This window comes from Sceloporus occidentalis, unplaced genomic scaffold (assembly GCF_023333645.1).
Source record: "Sceloporus occidentalis isolate IW3139 unplaced genomic scaffold, rSceOcc1.0.p SCAF_9, whole genome shotgun sequence".
Taxonomy (NCBI): Eukaryota; Metazoa; Chordata; class Lepidosauria; order Squamata; family Phrynosomatidae; genus Sceloporus; species Sceloporus occidentalis.
This window is the reverse complement of record NW_028316989.1, coordinates 26,148,347-26,168,476: the sequence shown is the minus strand read 5'-3', so window position 1 is coordinate 26,168,476 and position 20,130 is coordinate 26,148,347. Positions and strand designations below refer to the sequence as shown.

The 20,130-nt window shown below is 47.1% G+C and overlaps 1 protein-coding gene across 7 annotated transcripts in view; it reads right to left on the bottom strand.

Annotated features, from left to right (window-relative positions):
• LOC149307091 (transcription factor 12-like) overlaps positions 1-15,575 on the bottom strand; it is a 145,942-nt gene extending 130,367 nt beyond the window's left edge. For 3 of the 7 annotated variants that reach the window (XM_089538020.1, XM_089538021.1, XM_089538023.1), the window contains exons 1-2: positions 14,873-15,573; positions 14,418-14,490 (exon numbers count right to left, since the gene is read on the bottom strand). In XM_089538020.1, coding sequence (XP_089394146.1) covers positions 14,418-14,490; positions 14,873-14,962 — 163 coding nt within the window. In that variant the 5' untranslated portion in view covers positions 14,963-15,573. Of the gene's footprint in view, positions 1-14,417; positions 14,491-14,872 lie in introns of those variants that run through there. The other 4 variants (XM_089538022.1, XM_089538029.1, XM_089538025.1 and 1 more) reach the window with 3 other exon arrangements.
• Between the last annotated feature and the right edge of the window lie 4,555 nt (positions 15,576-20,130).

The following is a 20,130-nucleotide window of genomic DNA, read 5'->3' as shown; positions in this document are numbered from 1 at the left end:
TCCCAAACCAGTGGGTAGATGAATAGAAATGGAGGCTTCTCTCTTTACAGAGGGTTAAAGGATGTTGGCGTTCTTCTGCTTACCTTCAGCACTGAGTGTGGCAGAGAAGCTACACTGAAGGAGAGACAGAAGAATAAGATGAGCACACACACTCTGCAAGAATCACCCAAAGAGACCTGATAGCTGCTTCTATTAGTCTTATTTCATAATACATCACAATGGAAGCCACTCCCTAGAATTATAACCACTGGTCTCTTCAGTATTTCAGCCATTCTCATAAAAGTGGTCAAGACATTTTGCTACTTAGCAATGTTGCCTTAAAGAGAGGATGTGCAATGAGTTAAATATGGGTATGTGCTTGCTGAAGTCCTTGCTTACATTCCTTATTTCAGAAGGAAAGCTACAGAAAACCATAGCTTGTTCAAGAGATTATAAACCTATTGCTTGAAATATTATTTGTGGCTTCTCCAGGAATATATAGAAGAGTTAAATCTCAAGTGGGGTTTTTTTTTTTCCACTTGAGGATTAATATTTTTTACTCTGTCAGCAACTTACAACATGACATGTAGTAATACTAAAATGGAAACTCCTTGATCAACATTTCATTTCAGGAAAGAGCAGGTCACACACATACGAGATGGAAAGCTACCCAAATGCATCTCAGTCAGCCCACTCTTGCTTTAGCTTTGGCCTGCCAACTGCAACATGAGGATGGGGACAAGGCTGTTTTAAAGATTGGGATAGCATACTGAGGCATTCATGAAAACCGCTACGCATAAATAAATTGCTAACTAATTATTAAACAATAATAATTACTCCGATCATCAAATGTAAACTAATCCTAAGAATCATGACCATCACAGCCACTTGCACCTTCAGCTGAAGCCCACGGATCAGAGGGGCACTCTTTGGACTGGTTCTAACACCGTAATATTCCATAGTTTCTTGAGAACAAGTTGTTTCTCACACACATTGGTCCAAAACACACTGCAGAAATAATCCAGTATGAGACTGCTTTAACTGCCCTGGCTCAATGCTAGGGAATTCTGGGAACTGTAGTTCTGTGAGGCATTTAGCCTTCACTGTCAGAGAGTTCTGGGGCCACAACAAACTAAAATTCACAGGATTTCCTAACACTGAGCCAGGGCAGTTAAAGCAATCTCAAACTGAACTATTTTCACGGTGTGTTTTGGACCAGAGTTCGATTCTCCATTCAGCCATGGAAACCCACTGGGTGACCCTGGCCAAGTCACACACTCTCAGCCTCAGGAGGAAGCAAATGGCAAACCTCCTCTGAACAAATCTTGCCAAGAAAACCCCATGAGAGGGTTGCCATAAATTAGAGAGCTCTGGTGCCACAATAAACTACAATTCCCAGGATGTACCAACTGTTACAACTGTTATTACACTTTCAGCTCATTACTTCTATATCATAACTCCTTGTCAAACCATTGTCTTCCATGCACATGATCCCTACGCATTTGAGCACAAAGATCCTACAAGGAAAAAGAGACGAAGTCGATGGTGAATAAGCTGCTATGCCAAGGCGCCATTTCCCAAGAGTGTCATAAAAAATCCAGTGTTCACTTATTTTATCCTGGGGCCAACCCAGGTTAACCTCACCCAAAGCTACTCTAATGCCAGAGATGCTGTAATGCAAGGCTTTACCTGACGCAACATGCACCTATACAGATGTGTCAACAGGTAGTTCAAGGAGAATCACTGGTGCAAAAGGACTGAGGGGCATTAGCTGTAGTCTGTCACTTGGTTAATTCTGAAAGATGCTGCATATTACTACCCAACAGAAATGCATTCTAAAACTGTTAAACATTCCCAGTAATTTAGATCAGCTTTAGGAGAGACAGCCTAGCAAAACAAAATTGTTGTGGCTTGGGTCCAATTGCAACCATGACAAAATGTTTTAGTATCATTTTGAGAGGGAACATATTTTGAAGTATAAGATAAAATTGAAAGACAAAAGTAGAACTATGCCATTAATATTTACAGCTGAACTGGAAGATTTCTGAGGCCTCTGCAAAGACATGGGAGGGAGGTGACAGTTAAAGATAATGTTGCCAAAAGCTTTTTGTGAATTACATTTATTTACAGAAGACACTCAAGGTCGAGTAGATTATGGAGATTTATTTTCCAAAATGTGGGAATGAGAGAATACTGAAAACAACAATTATACAAGAATACAAGGAGCCCTGGTGGCGCAGTGGTTAAATGCCTGTACTGCAGCCATTCACTCGAAACCACAAGGTTGCGAGTTCAAGACCAGCAAAAAGGGCCCAAGCTCCACTCAGGCTTGCATCCTTCCGAGGTCGCTAAAATGAGTACCCAGACTGTTGGGGGCAAATTAGCTTACTTGCTGTTCACCGCTATGATCTTTGGAATAGCGGTATATAAATAAAAAAAACACAAAAAACAAGAATCCTGCATTAGAGTAGCTGGCAGTGATGTGAAACTGCAGTATAAGAGAAACCAAATCAAAAATGCAGACGAATAATGTAACCAAGATGAAAAATAAAGTTATTTTTCAGGACAGCACAAGGGTAAAGCTGAGGGCAGGCTCAGTGAAATCTTCCTCTCTCTGAACTACCTGGAAATGTTTAAATATTTCCCTAAGTTTTTAATAAGTTACAGTCAAAACATTTTATACATGTAAAATGTATTTTACAAAAGCAAAATTTGTAGATTGTAAAATCCCATTTGCCTACTAAAAAATTGAAATTAACAAGGAAGCATGGACCAAAACAGAAATACATGAACTGCCAGTTGCTCTACTATCACTTCCAGACCGTGAGTATCACTAGCAGTTGAAACTGAAGACAAAAATCCAAAATCAAAACACATTTAAATGGTTTTAAAAAGCAGGGCAGACAGTAAATAGACACTGGAAATTAATCAATTATTTTGTTGCTTCTCTGTATAAACCACAGGAACACATCACAACCAAGAAAAAGCCAAGAAAAGTGAAAGAGAACTTCATTTTATTTATCAGAAATTCTCAAAACATAAACTATATATTAATTCTGATCCCCTATGGCTTTAATGAAAGTACCAAAATGTTTGCAGAACAGAATAAATAAATAAAATAAATAAATAAAATTTTTATTTATATCCCGCTTTTCTGTGACAAGACAATCAAAGCAGCTTACAACATGTTAAAATCCACATTTACAAATTTAAGTCCCAAATTCCCCCCCTTAAAACAGGATTAAACAAGTTACAATTAAAACATCTATTAAAAACACAATAAAAATACAGCGAGGACAGAGCGGTGGGTTGATACATGATGTGGGGGACAGTCATTCTGTGGCCGGGCACTTTTATTCAGGAAAGGCCTGTCGGAAGAGATCCGTCTTTGGCAATTTGATGGATCTCGTCTGGCAGACCGTTCCATAGTTTGGGAGCAATTGCAAAGAAGGCCCTCTGGGAGGTAGCACTTAGTCTGGTTTTTAAAGGCTGCAATAGATTCCTCTCAGAGGACCTGAAGGTGCGGGGCGGGTTATGTGGGAGTAGGCGATCCCTCAAATAGGTTGGGCCCAAGCCATGTAGGGCTTTAAAGGTTATAACCAACACCTTGTACTGTGCCCAGAAACTAATAGGCAGCCAGTGAAGAGATTTTAAGATGGGTGTTATTTGGTCACTCCTAGTTTTTCCGGCAACCAGCCTGACTGCCATATTTTGCACTAGTTGAAATTTCCGGACTGGGCACAAGGGTCGCCCCATGTAGAGCGCATTGCAGAAATCAAATCGTGAAGTTACCAGTGAATGTACAACAGTTTCTAGGTCCTTTACTTCCAGGAAAGGGTGCACCTGGCGTATCAGCCGAAGCTGATAGCAGGTGCTCCTGATTGCTCCTCATGTGAAGCGACGGGTCTAGGAGCACCCCCAGACTGCGAACACAGTCCTTTGTGGAGAGCGTGACCCCATCTAGGACTGGAGGTTGCAACCCTGTACCTGCTTTTGGGGTCTCTACAGTAAGTACCTCCGTTTTTGTCTGGATTCAGCCTGAGTTTGTTTTTCCTCATCCAGCCCATTACCGCTTCAAGACACTGATTGAGGGGAGAAATGCCATCTGTTGTCATAGCTGCTGATCGGGACATGGAGAAATATATTTGGGTGTCATCACTGTACTGATAACACCCTGCCCCATGTCTGCGAATGATTTCCCCCAGCAACACTGATCACAACTGATGAACAATAATATCCCATAAAATGTAGCTTCACTACCATTCTTACCAAAATATATGATATTGTTAATGATAAGCGTATACTGAAAAATGACATTGGTAAATACCAAAAAATCCTGGCTAAGAAATAAGGGTAGTTAACTTTATCTAAAGACATAATATTTATCCAAATTCTGAATCACACCAACGTGACCCAACCACTTCATGGTACCTTGAGGCACTTTCCCAATCATTTAAATTGAAGTGTGTGAGGAGCCTCTTCACACATCATCAAAGGAGGACATGCCTTCCTCTGTAGCCTTGCCTAATTTCCTCTGATGCCACAAATACTAAAAAGTAGCTCTAGGACAGAAAACTTCCAGTTTAGAGAAAGAATTTGGATGGGAAAAGAGCAACAGGCTAAAGATCTGACAAAGCATGAACTGCAAAGCAATGGCACAGGAATACCTAACCATAGCCCTGAATTGGAAGAATAACTGTCAGGACAGCAAAAAGGGAGGAAAAGACTGTCTTAGGGAAAGGGGACACAGCTGCAACATGCACAGATCTTCCATGAGAAAACGAAACAACTAAGACAAATTTTAAGATGCATCTGGTTTAATGGCATATTTTAGAAAACCCATAGCACTAAGAACAGCTGATTCATCAAAAACACTCCAATTTGGAGCTCCTGTTGTATTCCAGGCGCTCTTCTCATCTCCTGAACTAGAGACCATCCAGATTCACCACTCCATTTATTATTATTTGATACCAGTGCAACCCTATCAGCAGAGCTCTCTCTCTCTTTGTGTAGTCAGAATACATTTTGTCCAAAAATATAAAATAAAACGTGATTACAGAATTTTCAGGCAAACTGTTGCCATACCCACGGTTATTAGATCATGGCCAGAGGCAAGACAATGGGACATGTCACCAACTGTCAAAATGAATTTCATCTATTAGCCTCAAACAATAACAATGGACAAAGCTGTTTTCCACAAGAAAGTGATTTGGGAATATTTTTCCCACCTGACAGAAGCAGAGCGTTGTATTCTTTCAGTTGCCAAGAGTTTAACACAATGACTCGTATAACCTTGATCAAACATACAGGGCCGAAACAGAGGGTCCTGAAGGGGAGGCTTGACGCTGCCCCTCTGAATGCCGGGTTGGGGCCACAGCAACCACATGCCATGCCCCCAACCGCTCCTTCTTGAGCCTATGAAAAGCTGATGTTTACGCCGCACTGTGGCTTTGCAATGCTCCTGTGGTGTGCCGCATATAAATGCTGTGCCACCGGAGTGCCACAAAGTATGACTCTAGCTTGGGGGCTGCGAAAGAGCATGTGACATCTAAATGCCACACTCTGACGCCTCACCCAATCCGGCACAGAGGGGCAGTCTGCTTCACGCCATACGTATCTTTTATGACAAGGTAATCTCAGTTGCAATGTATTCTAAGATATTTTAATATCTTGTACTTGCCTCTAACTTCAAGCTAGATTCCTTTCACATGTCTTTCAATTTGTTCAAAAGTATTTTGTAGCACCTTTGAGACTAATTGAGCCAAAGACATTGCTTTCGCAAACTTGGTCTACTTCCTCAGATGCACCGAGCAAATGGCTGCTCAGGAAGGACATATAACAGCAGACTATATGAATAGCCATTAAAATGCAAAATTTGGGGGTATGCTGATGAAGTGACCGGTTCCGTTTGTTGCTAATGTAAGATTAGCTGGCTGGGAAAGGCCCCTTAAAAAAGCATTTGATGTCATACATCTGAAAGAAGTACTAAGGTATCGTTTCCAGAAGGTTAGGCTAAAGCATAGTTTTGATGTTGACACCTGTTGGGTACACACCTTGTACCAGGGACAGCCAGAGAAAAGCACTAAATTTACGCTGCTGCTGCTACTAACACAGCCGCCAATGATGACAACCTAATACACCAATGCTACTCCAAAAGGGTGGTCTGTGGACTGGTGCAGGTCTGGAACCAATTGCTGCCAATCCATGGCAAGTTTCCAGGATAACAAGGGACAGTCATAGCCAATGAGCCCAAATATGGCGCTGGTCCTTGGCACATGGGGCTGGCAGGTGGGGAGAGAACAGGCCAATGGCTTAAGAAGCACTGAAATACAGGCACACCCCAGTGCACAAAGCCCCTGGCAAAGAAGCTTCTTTTTAAAATGTCTTTTTACATCCATCTTCTGTATGGTTAGAGGATTTTAGAAGTATCAGCAATAGGAGGATGGTAAAGGAGCGCTGGAGAGTCTTATGGTTGGGTCTGACGGCGATTCTGTCGAAGCCTTGGTTGATACCTGGAATGACGATCTTACCAAGGCTATTGACACTATTGCTCCTAAGCGCCCTTTCCGGCCTGATTCAAATAAGAAACTATTGTACACGCAAGATCTTCGAAAAATGAAGCGGACTGCACAATGGCTAGAGCACCGCTGGCGGAGAAATAAACTTTTACCTGATAAGACACATCATAGAAACTACCTGAAATCCTATGGCGTGGCAATAGATACAGCAAAGAATTCATTCCATGCTGTATGTATTGCGTCTGCAGAGTCTCATCCAGTAGAGCTGTTCAGGGTGCTTAAAGAACTAACTACATTGCCTCCTGCCCTGAACCCACTCTTGGAACCAACAAAAGCCTGCTGTGATCCATTTAACAACTTTTTCACAGATAAAATCTCTCAGATAAGGGTTGATCTGGTCGCAAGCATTAAAACAGAAACAGTAAGAGAGATGTCCAGTGACTCTGTGGACCATGTTAAACTGGATCATTTTGAGTTTGTGAGTACTGATGAAGTGGACAAGCTATTGGGAAGTGTAAGGACAACGTGCCCTCTCAATCCCATCATGGCTGACTGTCCAGGGAGGTGATGCTGTGAAGGTATTATTACTATCCATAATCAATGCATCCTTTAGGGAGGGTAAATTTCCAGACCAAATAAAAAAAGCGGTGGTCAAACCGCTTTTGAAAAAAACCTCCCTAGATTCCCTGGTATGAAATAATTACAGACCAGTCTCTTTATTACCATTCCTGGGCAAGGTGATTGAGAGGGCGGTTGCCCTTCAACTCCAAGTTGTCTTGGAAGAAGCCGATTATCTAGACCCATTTCAAACTGGCTTCAGGGCGGGATACGGAGTTGAGACTGCCATGGTCGCTTTAGTCAATGATCTCCGTCTGGGTACTGACAGGGGAAGTGTGACCCTGTTGGTGCTCTTGGACATCTCAGTGGCCTTTGATACCATCGGCCATGGTATCCTTCTGGAACGCCTGAGAGAGTTAGGCATTGGGAGCACTGCACTCCAGTGGTTCTGGTCCTCCCTCTCGGGAAGGTTCCAGATGGTGAGGCTGGGGGACAGCTGCTCTCATAAAAGAGAGCTGACATCTGGAGTTCCTCATGGCGCCATCCTGTCCCCCATGCTTTGTAACATTTACACGAAGCCGCTGGGAGAGATCATCCGGAGACATGGGGCGCGGTGTTATCAGTATGCTGATGACACCCAAATATATTTCTCTGTCTCCGACTGTTGCAGTGACTAAAAACGGCATCTCCCCTCTGGATGCCTGCCTTGAGTCAGTAATGGGCTGGATGAAGGAAAACAAACTCAAGTTGAATCCAGAGAAAATGGAGGTACTTGCGATAGGTTCCTCAAGCCCAGGGATGGAGATTTGTCAACCGATCCTGGATGGGGTCACACTCCCCCTAAAGGACAAAGTTCACAGTTTGGGAGTACTTCTGGATCCGTCTCTCCAGCTGACATCTCAAATGGATGCGACGGCCAGAAGTGCTTGGTACCAACTTCGGTTGATACGCCAACTGCGCCCTTACCTGGACATAAAGGACCTGGAAGCAGTAGTACTTGCACTGGTAATCTCTCGTCTTGATTTCTGTAATGTGCTCTACATGGGGCTACCCTTGTACGAAGTTCGGAAGCTTCAATTGGTCCAAAATGTGGCTGCCAGATTGGTCACTGGTTCATCCAGGTTTGACCACATAACACCTATTTTAAAATCTCTTCACTGGCTCCCCACCAGCTTCCAGGCCCAATACAAGGTGTTGGTTATCACCTTTAAAGCCCTACATGGCTTGGGCCCGGGTTACTTGCAGGAACGCCTCTCCCTACACAATCTGCCCTGCACTCTTAGAATAACAGGGAAGAACGTATTAGAACATGTTCCAACTAAGCTCATATCGACTTCTCAAAAAGCTTTTATAACAGCTGCTCCAAAACTATGGAATGACCTCCCGGAAGAGAACTGTCTTATTACCTCCTTAGATTCTTTCAAGAGGGCACTTAAGACAGATCTCTTCCGGCAAGCTTATCCACCCGACCTGTTGTAATATCATCATTATATCACTGGACAAATTGTTGCATTACCACTCAATGGACCTAGTTCTATGTTAACTGTACTATTTTATCGATGTATTTAAATGTATTTTAAATTTATTTTATTCTGATGTATTTTTAACTGGTTGTAATCCTGCCTTGAATCATTCGGGAGAGGCGGGAAAATATAAATAAACCATTATTATTATTATTATTATTATTATTATTTTGGTGGCGGGTTGCAGCAGCATGCCTGGGGTAAACCCAAGACATAACACAGAAAAAGAGCAGTTAAAACTGAATACTGTACAAACAAATACAAGCTGACATTAAGACATCACTAACAAACAGTAAATTTTAGAAGTGTCCTCAAACGAGTAGATCTTGACCAGAATTGTAAAAGCTGACAATGCTAAGCAAGGGCAGGTTTAGCTGGAGAGTTCTTCAAAACAGGAACCGCAAGAGAAATCCCAGCTCTCAGCTTTAACTGCAGACTCTGCTAGAAATCACAGCTGATGCCACAGGATACGCTATGTCTTCCTCTTAAGTGCTAAAGCCATATTAAATAGTTCCCTAGAATTAGTCACTATTTTATTGGTTGCAATCAGACAACTATTGTAACTTTCTGGAAATCCACAAGGTCCCTTCAATTCTAAAATAGTATGCCAGTATTTAAGCTGTGGGTTATATAACTAATCTGGCATCAGGTAACAAATAGACTTCCCATCTGGAGAAGGTCCGCACCTGGGACTTTAAGTATGTACTCGCACTTGGGACTGAAGGGACTTATTCCTTTTGTGGGGAGAAAAACCCTCAATTGTTGTGTTTTGGAAAGCTCTGAAGGAGACCACAGATTATGTTGAATGTTTTTCCTGAAAACATTTTGAGAGACCTGGAGATATGGGAGGCCAGGCCACAGATATCAAGGGTACCCCAAAGACCAGGAAGTGCTTTTCTGCTTTGCTCTCCCTTTTATTTGTCTTGGTCATGGATGTATGACTCAACTACTACAGTATTAGTAACAAACTCACTCTCTAGTGTAAGATGGCATGTCTCAGTTGCTAACTTTGAACACGTTTGTTTGACAGCTTAGTTGTTGTTCTAGTGTTTTGGAAGTGGCATAAACATTATTTTTCTAACCGTAATGAAGAACATGTTTTTTCTTGCTCTACAGGATGAGATAATTGGTGATTTTATGACTTGAATGAATGTTTTGTATGTCTGCATTTAGAAAACAAAGCTGTATTTATTACCACAACATTCAAAAGCATAAAGGGCATACTTTTTGGTGAAGATGTTAACTGAATACTAAGGAAAATCAACAAAATAAGCTTTTGTTGAATTTTATAACGTGGCACTCTGTATGGCCTTCCCATGCTTCTAAATGCACCCAATCTTTGGAACGGTGTTAAGTTCTCATAAACAGTCGGGAGGGAGAGCGAGCAATGCTGGAAAAACTAAAAATTGCTGTTCATGGAATTGGTAAAAGTTACACGCTCCAAGGGCCATTTTGTAGGGTCAAAAGGACACAGTATCTTGAACCCATAATGGTAGGAATTTCTATAAATAGACAATTATCATTTTAATTGTTCTGCTGTTTGTTTCTTTATTTACACATTCTGTTGCTGCTTTAAGTTAGAATTCTGCAGGTTATACATACACATAAACATCCCCCTTATGTATAGAGATGTCCATTTTTGGGTGCTACAAGGGCTGCTAAGTGATTTTGTCTGATTTTGTGAAACAGAACAAACCTGAAAAGCAAACAGTTGAGTCTTCATTCTCTCAGCTGAAATTGCCCAGACTTCTTGGCTAGCAGGTCTGGGAAAGAAATGCTCTCTGGGGCCCTTGAAAGTCCCTGACGGTCTGAGCAATCAGAACTGGCACAAAAAAGATCATAAATTTGGCCCAAAATAAGAGACAAACTGACATTTTTGCTGCCATAACTGGTCAGCCCCAGGGCAAAGTACCCCCTCAGGAAGATTCAGGGGAGGAAATATTTTTAATGGTTGAGAAGAGCATGTGGTTGTATTGCTCAGCCACTAAGGTTTACTCCGTCTCTTCACCAACAACCCAAATTTAGCTTGTTCTGCAACTGAAATCTACTTTACCCTGGATAGCTGGAATACCAGAAGAACCATCCATTCAACCTAGAACTTCAAATGTATGAACATCAGATTGAATACAAGGCACTAGAAACCTAGAAACCAAAGCTCTCCCCCATTCTGCCCCTTCTGTCTTCACAAACCTCTGAAAGGGTCTAACTGGGAATATGATCTGCTAACCCAGACCTCTCTTCATTTTGTCCAATCTCTTTAGTTCTACAACTGAATACAATGCAGTAAAACCAGAGCTGCTTTTTTTTCCTGGAGTATTTTGAATAGGTAGCCATGTTAAATATACAGAACTCAATTTCAGTCCCAGTCTTGCCAAACGCTGAACAGACACAGAACTGCATCTGTGGGTTCCTGTTGCAATGCTAGGTAAACAATGCTCAGGGAGTCATTTTATCCATTCATGCAGTAGAGCAAAATCCAGCTCATGTTCTTGTATGCTATGAGGAAAATCCATCAAGCCTTGCTGCTTTTTACTAAATCCAATTTAGAGCTTCATGCGCAGAATACATCAGGGAAGGAGGAAAGTCCGCCGGCCGACTGCACCCACCATCCACCTTTCACCAAGAGGACCGGAGGCACCTTTGCTCAGCCGCCTGGCTGGCTTACGGCCTTTTGTCTGGAGAGGCAGCCACCATTAGAATATTTTAAATTTTAAAATACTATTCTGAAGGAGAGAATAGCTCTAACAGAAGCATTCAACATCGGCTAATGTTTAGATAGCACAGAGGCAGCCAGCTGTTATGAAGGTTTATGTTACATTTAACAAGGGAATGACTAAGAAACCTGTTCCGTGGGACAGCTGAACAAGGACAACGGAAGTGAAATACTCCAGCAAAGGGCAGTATATATCCACTATACACAGGCCATGAACACCTGCCGCAGAAAGCTCAAGCGGCGTTCTTTAGTCAACCGAAGGCTGTGCATGAGTCCCTCTGATCTGGCTGCAGGACGAAGCGCCTCCTAACCCTAAGGGCTGCAGAAGCAAAGCACCAAGCCAGCAAGAACAGCCATCCTTCCCTCCCAAGGCAGAGGAGCCCTGAAGCCAAGAGGCCGCCACTAGCGGGCAGCACCTCTAGCGCACCAAACAGCATTGCAGAAGCAAAAGTAGTCTGACCTTTCTGTACATATGAACACAGAGAAAGAACTGCACATCTTCTCAAAATATCCCAGTTTGTTTTCAGAAACTCTGTGGCTTGATAGATCTGAGTTAAATAATCCTTCCCAGCCAAGGCCCACCCTGGCAGAGGAAAGGAACACAAAGATGACAGGAAGAGAGCCAAAGCTTGGCCTGAAAGCCTATTCAAAAGCCCATTCAGCAAGCACCATTTCCCTTTACCACAAAAAGAGATAGAGACAAGAGGTCCTACAGCCGGCTACAAAAAGTTTGCAGACAAACTGAAAGTTTGGATCGTAACTAAATGAAGTTTTCCAATGACAGCAAGGCAAAAGCGGCTTGTGTTTTCCCTTTATGACAATATTATTTTTATCTTGTCTTGCCACAAAACATATTGTTTGAAGTGGCTAACAAGTCAAGTATAATCTATAAGTATAAGAACAAAAGACAATTAAAAGTACATATTAATTCCGAAAAAAGTCCTATGGTGTTTCATGAGGCTTGCTGCCAGAAAACCCAGTGGTTGACCTTGGGCAAGTCACACTCTCTCAGCCTCAGAGGAAGGCAATGGCAAACCTCCTCTAAACAAATTTTGACACGGAAACCTCGTGACCGGTTTGCCCTAGGGTCGTTTTAAGTTGGACATGGCTTGAAAGCACACAGCAACAAAGCATGCACAGGAGTACAACCTTCGCAGCTGATTCCAAGTATCAAACTGTTGGTGTGTATCTCATCCATTTGCAGCACGTTGTATCAAACAGCCATGATTTCATAAATTATAAGCTTTTCAAGACCACCAATATTTTATACTCGCACAACATGTTAAACAAACATAGTACCTAGTCCGAACCTAACACCAGAATGCCATTAGTAAAAACTCATTTTTAGAAATATCCAAATAATACAGCACCTCAACAGGTATAGCTGCGGTTCAGTGGCAAACACAGTATACACTGCTATAATGAGGACTTTCCACATTTGCACAGGTGGCAGGCTTGCCGTTGTCTCTTCCCAATATTTAAAGATCAGAGAACTGCATTTGGGAAGATGATGCAAGAGGAGGAGCTGCTGTTTTCTAGGAAATGCGCTAAAAGGCCCTGGGAGTGTATCCGCAAACAGCTCAGGGCCCTAAGAGCAAGGCTCGCTCCCTTGCAGGCCCTGCACTCCTTTCCTGCCAACGGCTCAAAAAGACACACTGGGAACTGGACTCTAAGCTACAGAGGAAACGTAAAATGCGGAGCCCACCTTCAGGCTCCCGTATCCCTTTGCCTCCTCTCTCACTCACCCCTAATATCCCTCCAGCTTTTCTGGTTCAGAGCAAATGACTGTTATGCCTGCACTATTCTCAGCAATAACCAAGATGAGCAGCAAATTCACAAAGTATGGTTTGGGACAACGATTAAGGCTATTATCAGTACAAATGAAACGTTAATGGTGGCTGCCTTAGAAACTCAAAGTGGGGTAGGAAATGCCCACCTGAGAGGAGAGTCAAGAGGTAAACAGCCACAGGGCAAAGCCCATCATTTAACCTCACCTGGATAAGTGGACAACACTGTGTTCACACTTTTGAAGTATTGTAAAATAAAATGCTTTCAAAATTATACTCTAACCAATCCAAATATCATTCACATCTGCAACAACTGCAGTCAATCTCCTCTTTAACAATCTTCAGACACTTTGGGCATTAGACCTGCTGGCTTTTCACTCCTTCAAATGTTGATCTCCTGGGAGAAAGGCTAATCTAGGTTTAGAAGCAACAGACGCAAGACCCAAGCCTCTGGCCAGTGTATTTGAAATGATATCTCAGCTCCTTCCAAGTGTGGAGAGGCCTACTCCTCTGCAAGCTTAACCCTAACTATTAAAGGTCAGACCAAATAATACAGCAACAGTGCTTTCAAATACAACCATCCAGTGTTTGACATAGAATTGCACAGCGGTTGACACACAATCGAGGGAAGGCAACAGATCGACACTGTCTTCCAAAGGTGCTTCCTAATAAATGCAAAATCAGACGGGGAAAACCACCCCTTTTCCATATTGAATTAAGAGCCAGCCGATGACTGCTGTGAGGCAACTATGGAACAGGGGTCTGTCGGAGGGAGGGGTCCCTGGAAAGGCATTCCAGGCACAGGAGGAACTGATACAGCGAAGGGCATTCCTTGGGGTCTTAAAATGGCTGGACTCTACTCATTGCAGGAAAACCGTGGGGCTCTTCCCCCCAGATGCTTAGCTGTCTCTGTCGCTGTCACCCCAACATCGCTGCCGGTCCTTCCTCCGCCTCCTGGATCTGCCACAAGGCCAGGCAGCCCTTTGGGTCGAAGGCCACTCTGCGCTCCTTACTCCCCCGTTGAGCCTGGCTTTAGGCTGATCCAGACTCAGGCTCAAGGCAGGAACAGGGCTTCTCAAAGGCTAGCTTAAAGGGAGACTCAAGGCCTGAGGAAGCGGAAGCCCCGCCAACAACCCCGAGGCAGAGAGGCTTCCCAAGGAGGCCAAGCCATTCCAAGGCAGCAGAAGGAAAGGGCTCTCCTCCTCCGCGTCCTTCCAAGGCAAGGAGCCCCTTCTCTGCCGAAGGAAGCGGGCCCAGAGGGAGAAAGGGAGGGAGGGAGGGAGGGAGGGAGGAGAGGGCCTGCCGTCGGGGCTCCTGCGGCCGGGGCTGCCCTGCTCACCTGCCCCGCCGAAGCGGCTGCTTCCCAGCGTGGTCGGCCTGGTCTTCCCGCTGTTCACCGGCGGAGAGAACATCTGAAAGGAACAGACGGGGCCCGGGTTAGAAGCAGCCCTGCCTCCCTCCCTCCCTCCCTCCCTCCGGAGCAGCGGAGAGGGAGCGGGGCCTCTGCCCCGGAGGAGGGAGGGAGGGAGGGAGACGCTCCGGGAGCCACGGAAGCCCTCCGCCCCGGGAAGCTCTGCCCAGCTGCTCCGAGGGAGTGTCCTTCCCCAGCCCCGGGAGAGACTGCCCCGGAGGGAGCGGCGCTCCGCCCTCCTGCCCCCGGAGGGCTGGCTGCGGCGACTCGGTCCCGGGGGCAGAGGGCCGAGAGGGCGGCCGGGGCTTCCCGACGGACGGCGCCTGGAGCGAGAGGGGGCTCCCGAGGCCCTGCCGGGGCCCGCCCTGGGCCCTCCCTCGTACCGCGCTGAAGTCGAGGAGGTCGCTGAGCTCCTTGTCGGTCCCGATGGCGGCGGCCATCCGAGGCTGCGGCTGCGGCTGCTGGGCGTTCATCTTCCTCCTTCATCCGCCGCCAGGAAGAGGAGGAGGAGGGCAGGGAAGGGGCGCCCGGGGAAGGAGGGAGGGAAGGAAGGGAAGGCCGCCTCCCTGCCCTCCCGAAAGAGAAGGAGGAGAAGGCGAGCCTAGGCCTCCTCCCTCCGGGAGGGGAGGGGAGGGGAGGGGCTTCTCCCGGGCCTCCCCCTCCTCCTCCTTCTTCCTCTTCCGCGGGAAGGGAGGCTCTTCTTCAGCCGAAAGCCAGGAAGAGGAGCAGGAGGAAGGCGAGCGGAAGAGGCAGAAAGAAAGGGGAGCCCCGCCCCTCTCTGCGCGCTCCCGAGGGAGGGGGAGGGGAGGAGGAAGGAGCGAGAGAGCGCCCCCGCGGCCCCCTCCCTCCCTCCCTCCCTCCTTCCGCGGAGGAAGGGCGCCTCCCGGGGACTGGGCCGACGGGGTCTCCCTCCGAGGAGGAGGAGAACCGGGGAGGGAAGGAGGGCCGCCTTCCCTCGGAGCAGCCTCCCTTCCCTCCCTCTTCCGGGGATCCCTCCGCGCCTCTCCGAAGAGGGAAAGGAGGCCCGGCCCAGCGAAGCCGCGCTTAACCCTTCGCGGCCCGGAGAGCGAGAGCGAGCGAGCGAGAGCAGAGCAGGGGCGGGAGGGAGGGAGCGACTCCGGGGCAGCCGAGGGAAGGCGGCACAGCTGGCCTGCTGCTGGGGCCCGTCTGCGAGCCCCTCTTGCGCCCCTCCTGGAAGCAGCGCGACGAGGCCCAGCGGCCCATGGGCTCCGTCGGGGGGCAGGCAGAGGCCCCTCGGCTTTGGGAAGGCGCTCTTAGGAGGGCCCGAGTCAGGAGGCCGGCAGTCGCGACTCTTCGGGACCCGAGGGAAGCCCGTCTGCCCCGAGGGAAGGAGGAGGCAAGGGCCGCCGCGGCCTCAGGGAGGCTCTGGGCCCCTGAACAATCTCCCCAGAGGCCTCGGCCGCAGTTCCATGGCATTTGAGTGGCCTTTTCACTCCGGCTCTGAAACCGCAAAAGCACTTTGGCCCCAGACCCCGAGTCGCAGCAAAAGACACTGAAACCGCCCGGACCAAGAAGCGCCCTTCGCAGCCCTTGCCCAGAAACCCACCCCGGGCCCTTATGGGGCTGATGCGCCCAAGGAAGCGCCTTCGGGATCCTGTGCAGATCAGCGGCTGCTTGGCCTCGCTTTCTAGACCCAAAGGAAAAACGGGGCCCTCTGGTTTCGAGGCTGAGGACTAGTTGCTACGGGCCCATTTTTGGCCATTAGCTTTGCTGCAGTCTCCCGGTGCCATTGGTGCCATTGGTGCCATTGGTGGCGCATAGATGTCAGCCAGACAGAGGGACCTGTCTTCTGCAAACACTTTTGCCGCTAGAAATGAGAAACCAAGGAAGGGGCCGAAGGGTCCAGAAGACAGGAAAGCATCCTCAGGTAGACCAGGGGTGCACCCACACTGGACAAATAATCCAGTTTGCCACTGCTTTAACTCTTTCTGACTCAAGGCTATGGAATTCTGGGAGTTAGAGTTTGTTGTGGGGCCCAGAGCGGAGCCCACAACAAGCGCCAACTCCCAGAATTCCATAGCCTTGAGCCAGAAAGAGTTAAAGCAGTCTAGGCAGTTCAGCTGCGTCTTTTGGGCAAATCCAAGCAGAGGCTGACATTGTCGGTGCCCCCAATTCTTTCTAGCTCAGCTCAGGGCCATTTGCGCCTTGTGCCAGGTCCCTTCATGCCTTCTTGGGCTGCCCTGTGCCCACTTGCACCTGCAGACACTTTGGTTTCCAACCCTCTCACAGGCTGACCAGATCGCTAACCACATTCTGGCAGGTGTCGTGTCGCCTGAGGCGCATGCTTGGAAGCATCACTTGGTCCACCAGAGCAAGGACACAGAGGTCCCTGCTCTGCCTGCTTCTGCCTTCTCTCTTGCCCAGATTCCATGGCGGGCGAAGGAATAGTCTTCTCTGCCTTGCTCCTGCCCAGCGCAGAAATACTGGCTGGCTCCAGAATTATTGTCGGTCCCTCCACCTTTGGCTCCATGGACTTCTGCACTGGACCCCTTTGTTTTATTATGTGTTCTGTACATTATGCATCAATCAATGATACATTGTAAAGTAAGTGGATATGATCACAATTGTATTTGTATTTATTTAAAGCTTACATGAAACAATCCTGGAATGGTTTACACCACCAAGCTGGGAGGCTACCACTCTCCCTAAATAGAGGAGGCTGGCCTATATCAGGAAGGGAGGTCAAGTAGCAGAATCCCTGTTCTGTCCTTGGCACCCGCCTTCAGGACGGACACACACTCGAACCCAGAAGACCGTGGGAGAGGCAGCTGGCGAGGGAGATGGGACCCCAGCAGGCCAGGGCCACTCTGTCTTCCCACACTCCAGGCCTTTCCTACTTCTGTACAGAGAACCCAAATGGACAGAACGGGGGAGTCTGACACACATACACCAGTTCCATCCAGCTAGGCCTCCGTGATATAAGCCAGGTTGGCGTCCTCATTCGGAATCAGTTCCTGGATCTCTGCAGGTTTTTTCCCTATTTACAGACCTGGCATTCAGCAGCAGCAGGAGGACAGCTAAGAGGCAGCCAGGACTTTGTGGCTCTCCCCTCAACAACTGGTTCGACAAAGACAAGGAGTACTGTGTCCCCAGTGCCGTTGATGCAGGTAACGCTGGTCAGCTGCCACGTTCTTAGAGAAAGTCCCATGCCACTGGATAAGTGTATATGCACGCACACACACATTTGTTCCTATGGCCCTCTCCCTCTGGAAGAATCCAGGGGAAATCCCTCCCTGCAAGATCCACAGGAGGCAGTGCAGTTGCCCTTGTCTTCAGGGGCCTTGTTCCCTTTCTCCCCTGAGCAGCCTCCCTCCACAGCCGCCTCTCCGTTGGAATGCGGTGCCCCAGCAGAAGGAGGCCAGCCCTCCCGTTCTCCCGCCCCAAAGTCTTCCCTGTAAAAACTGCTAAGTGAAACCAGATGGGCTCCACCAACCACCCATTGGCTGCCCCACTAATGCAATTTCAACACTGTACCCCTGACGCACCAAGGATGGAGGAGGAGGAGGAGTGGCTGCTTCGGGCAAAATAATTACCTCTAGGCCATGGAAGGAGGGCAAAGCTGCAGAAGAATGTGGATCCCTTCATTTTTAAGGTCTGGAAACCTCTGAAACATCCTGGCCTGCGCCCTGAGCACAACCTGCTCTTTTAAAATGAAGTATTGGTTCCTGCTGAAAAGAAGGCTTTTGTGCTCTGCACCATAATAATAATAAATAATTTGTTTTATTTATATACCACTATTCCAAAGATCATAGCGGTGAACAGCAAGTAAGCTAATTAGCAAGTAAGCTAATTTGCCCCCAACAGTCTGGGTACTCATTTTAGCGACCTCGGAAGGATGCAAGCCTGAGTCGAGCTTGGGCCCTTTTGCTGGTCATGGCTGGAAAAAAATCATGAGAATTATATGTGGTTGTGGTTCTCACAAAAGCCTGGTCAGTCTTGAATCTGGCTTGCGCAACTGTCAGTTATCTGTTGCCAAGGCCTTGGAAAGGCCAGGCAGGAAATCACACTTCCTGATCCAAAGTTTAAAGTGTGTCAGTGTGCGCTCTGGAGGAGGAGGAGGAGGCTGCCATGGTAGAGCCTTGCTGCGCATCTCAGCTCTCGGGGCAAAGGCTAATCCCAGGCAACACAGCCAGGAAAAGTGTGGACATCAGCATGCCTTGGTGACAGGATCAGTTACATGCTTCCCTGGAAGAAGGGTGGTGAAATCACATTTTTAATGCCACAGACGTTGCCTTCTTGTTTAGTAATGCAGCCATAAGTGTAACAGGATTTATAGCATGCTTCACAAGGAATTCCAAATAGATGTCCACTCAGGAATCCCTACAGTTATTTACTCCTAACACAATCTGACCACCATTTTTAAACACATCAGTTGGGATGATTTAAGAACAGGAGCAGCAGGTCCCCAATATTTACAATTTAGAACATAAAGCTAGACAGGGTAGTTTTTCTAGAGGGGAGGGTTATGAAAAGATGGATTTCCCTCAGTTCAATGGAAATGTCTTGGATGAAGCCGATTATCTGGCCCCATTTCAAATTGGCTTTAGGGTGGGATATGGAGTTGAGACAGCCATGGTCGCTTTAGTTGATGATCTCCATCTGTGCATCGACAGGGGTAGTGTGACCTTGTTGGTGCTCTTGGACATCTCAGCGGCATTTGATACCATTGACCATGGTATCCTTCTGGAACGCCTGAGGGAGCTAGGTATCGGGGGCTGCGCTCCAGTGGTTCCGTTCCTACGTTTCAGGCAGATTCCAGATGGTGATGCTGGGGAACAATTGTTCTCGTAAAAGGGAATTGACATCTGGCGTCCCTCAGGACACCATTCTATCCCCCATGCTTTTTAACATTTATACGAAGCCGCTGGGAGAAATCATTCAGAGACATGGGGTGCGGTGTTATCAATATGCCGATGACACCCAAATTCACTTCTCTATGTCTCCGACTGCTGCAGTGACTAAGGCCTGTTACAGACAGCCAAAATAAAGCTGCTTCGAGTCACAGTGGAGGTATGGTGTTTCAATGATGCATGCGTCCTAAGAGTCCAGAAGTCGCACCAAAGCCACGCTCCAGCCCTAAGGTCTGGAGCGTGGCTTTGGTGTGGCTTCTGGACTCTTAGGACGCATGCATCACTGAAACACCATACCTCCACTGTGACTCGAAGCAGCTTTATTTTGGCTGTCTGTAACAGGCCTAAGGATGGCATCTCTCCTCTGAATGCCTTCCTTAAGTCAGTGATGGGCTGGATGAGGGAAAACAAACTCAAGCTGAATCCAGAGAAAACGGAGGTGCTCGCGATAGGTGCCCCTATCCTTGACGGGGACACACTCCCCCTGAAGAATGAAGTTCGCAGTTTGGGAGTACTGGACTCGTCTCTACAGTTGACATCTCAGGTGGAGGCGATAGCCAGGAGTGCATGGTATCAGCTTCAGCTGATACGCCAACTGCCTCCCTACCTGGCTCAAGGGCACCTTGAAACAGTACTACATGCGCTGGTAATCTCTCGTTTAGATTTCTGCAATGCGTTCTACATGGGGCTACCTTTGTACCAAGTTCGGAAGCTCCAACTGATTCAGAATGCTGCAGCCAGACTGATCACCAGGACACCAAGATCAGACC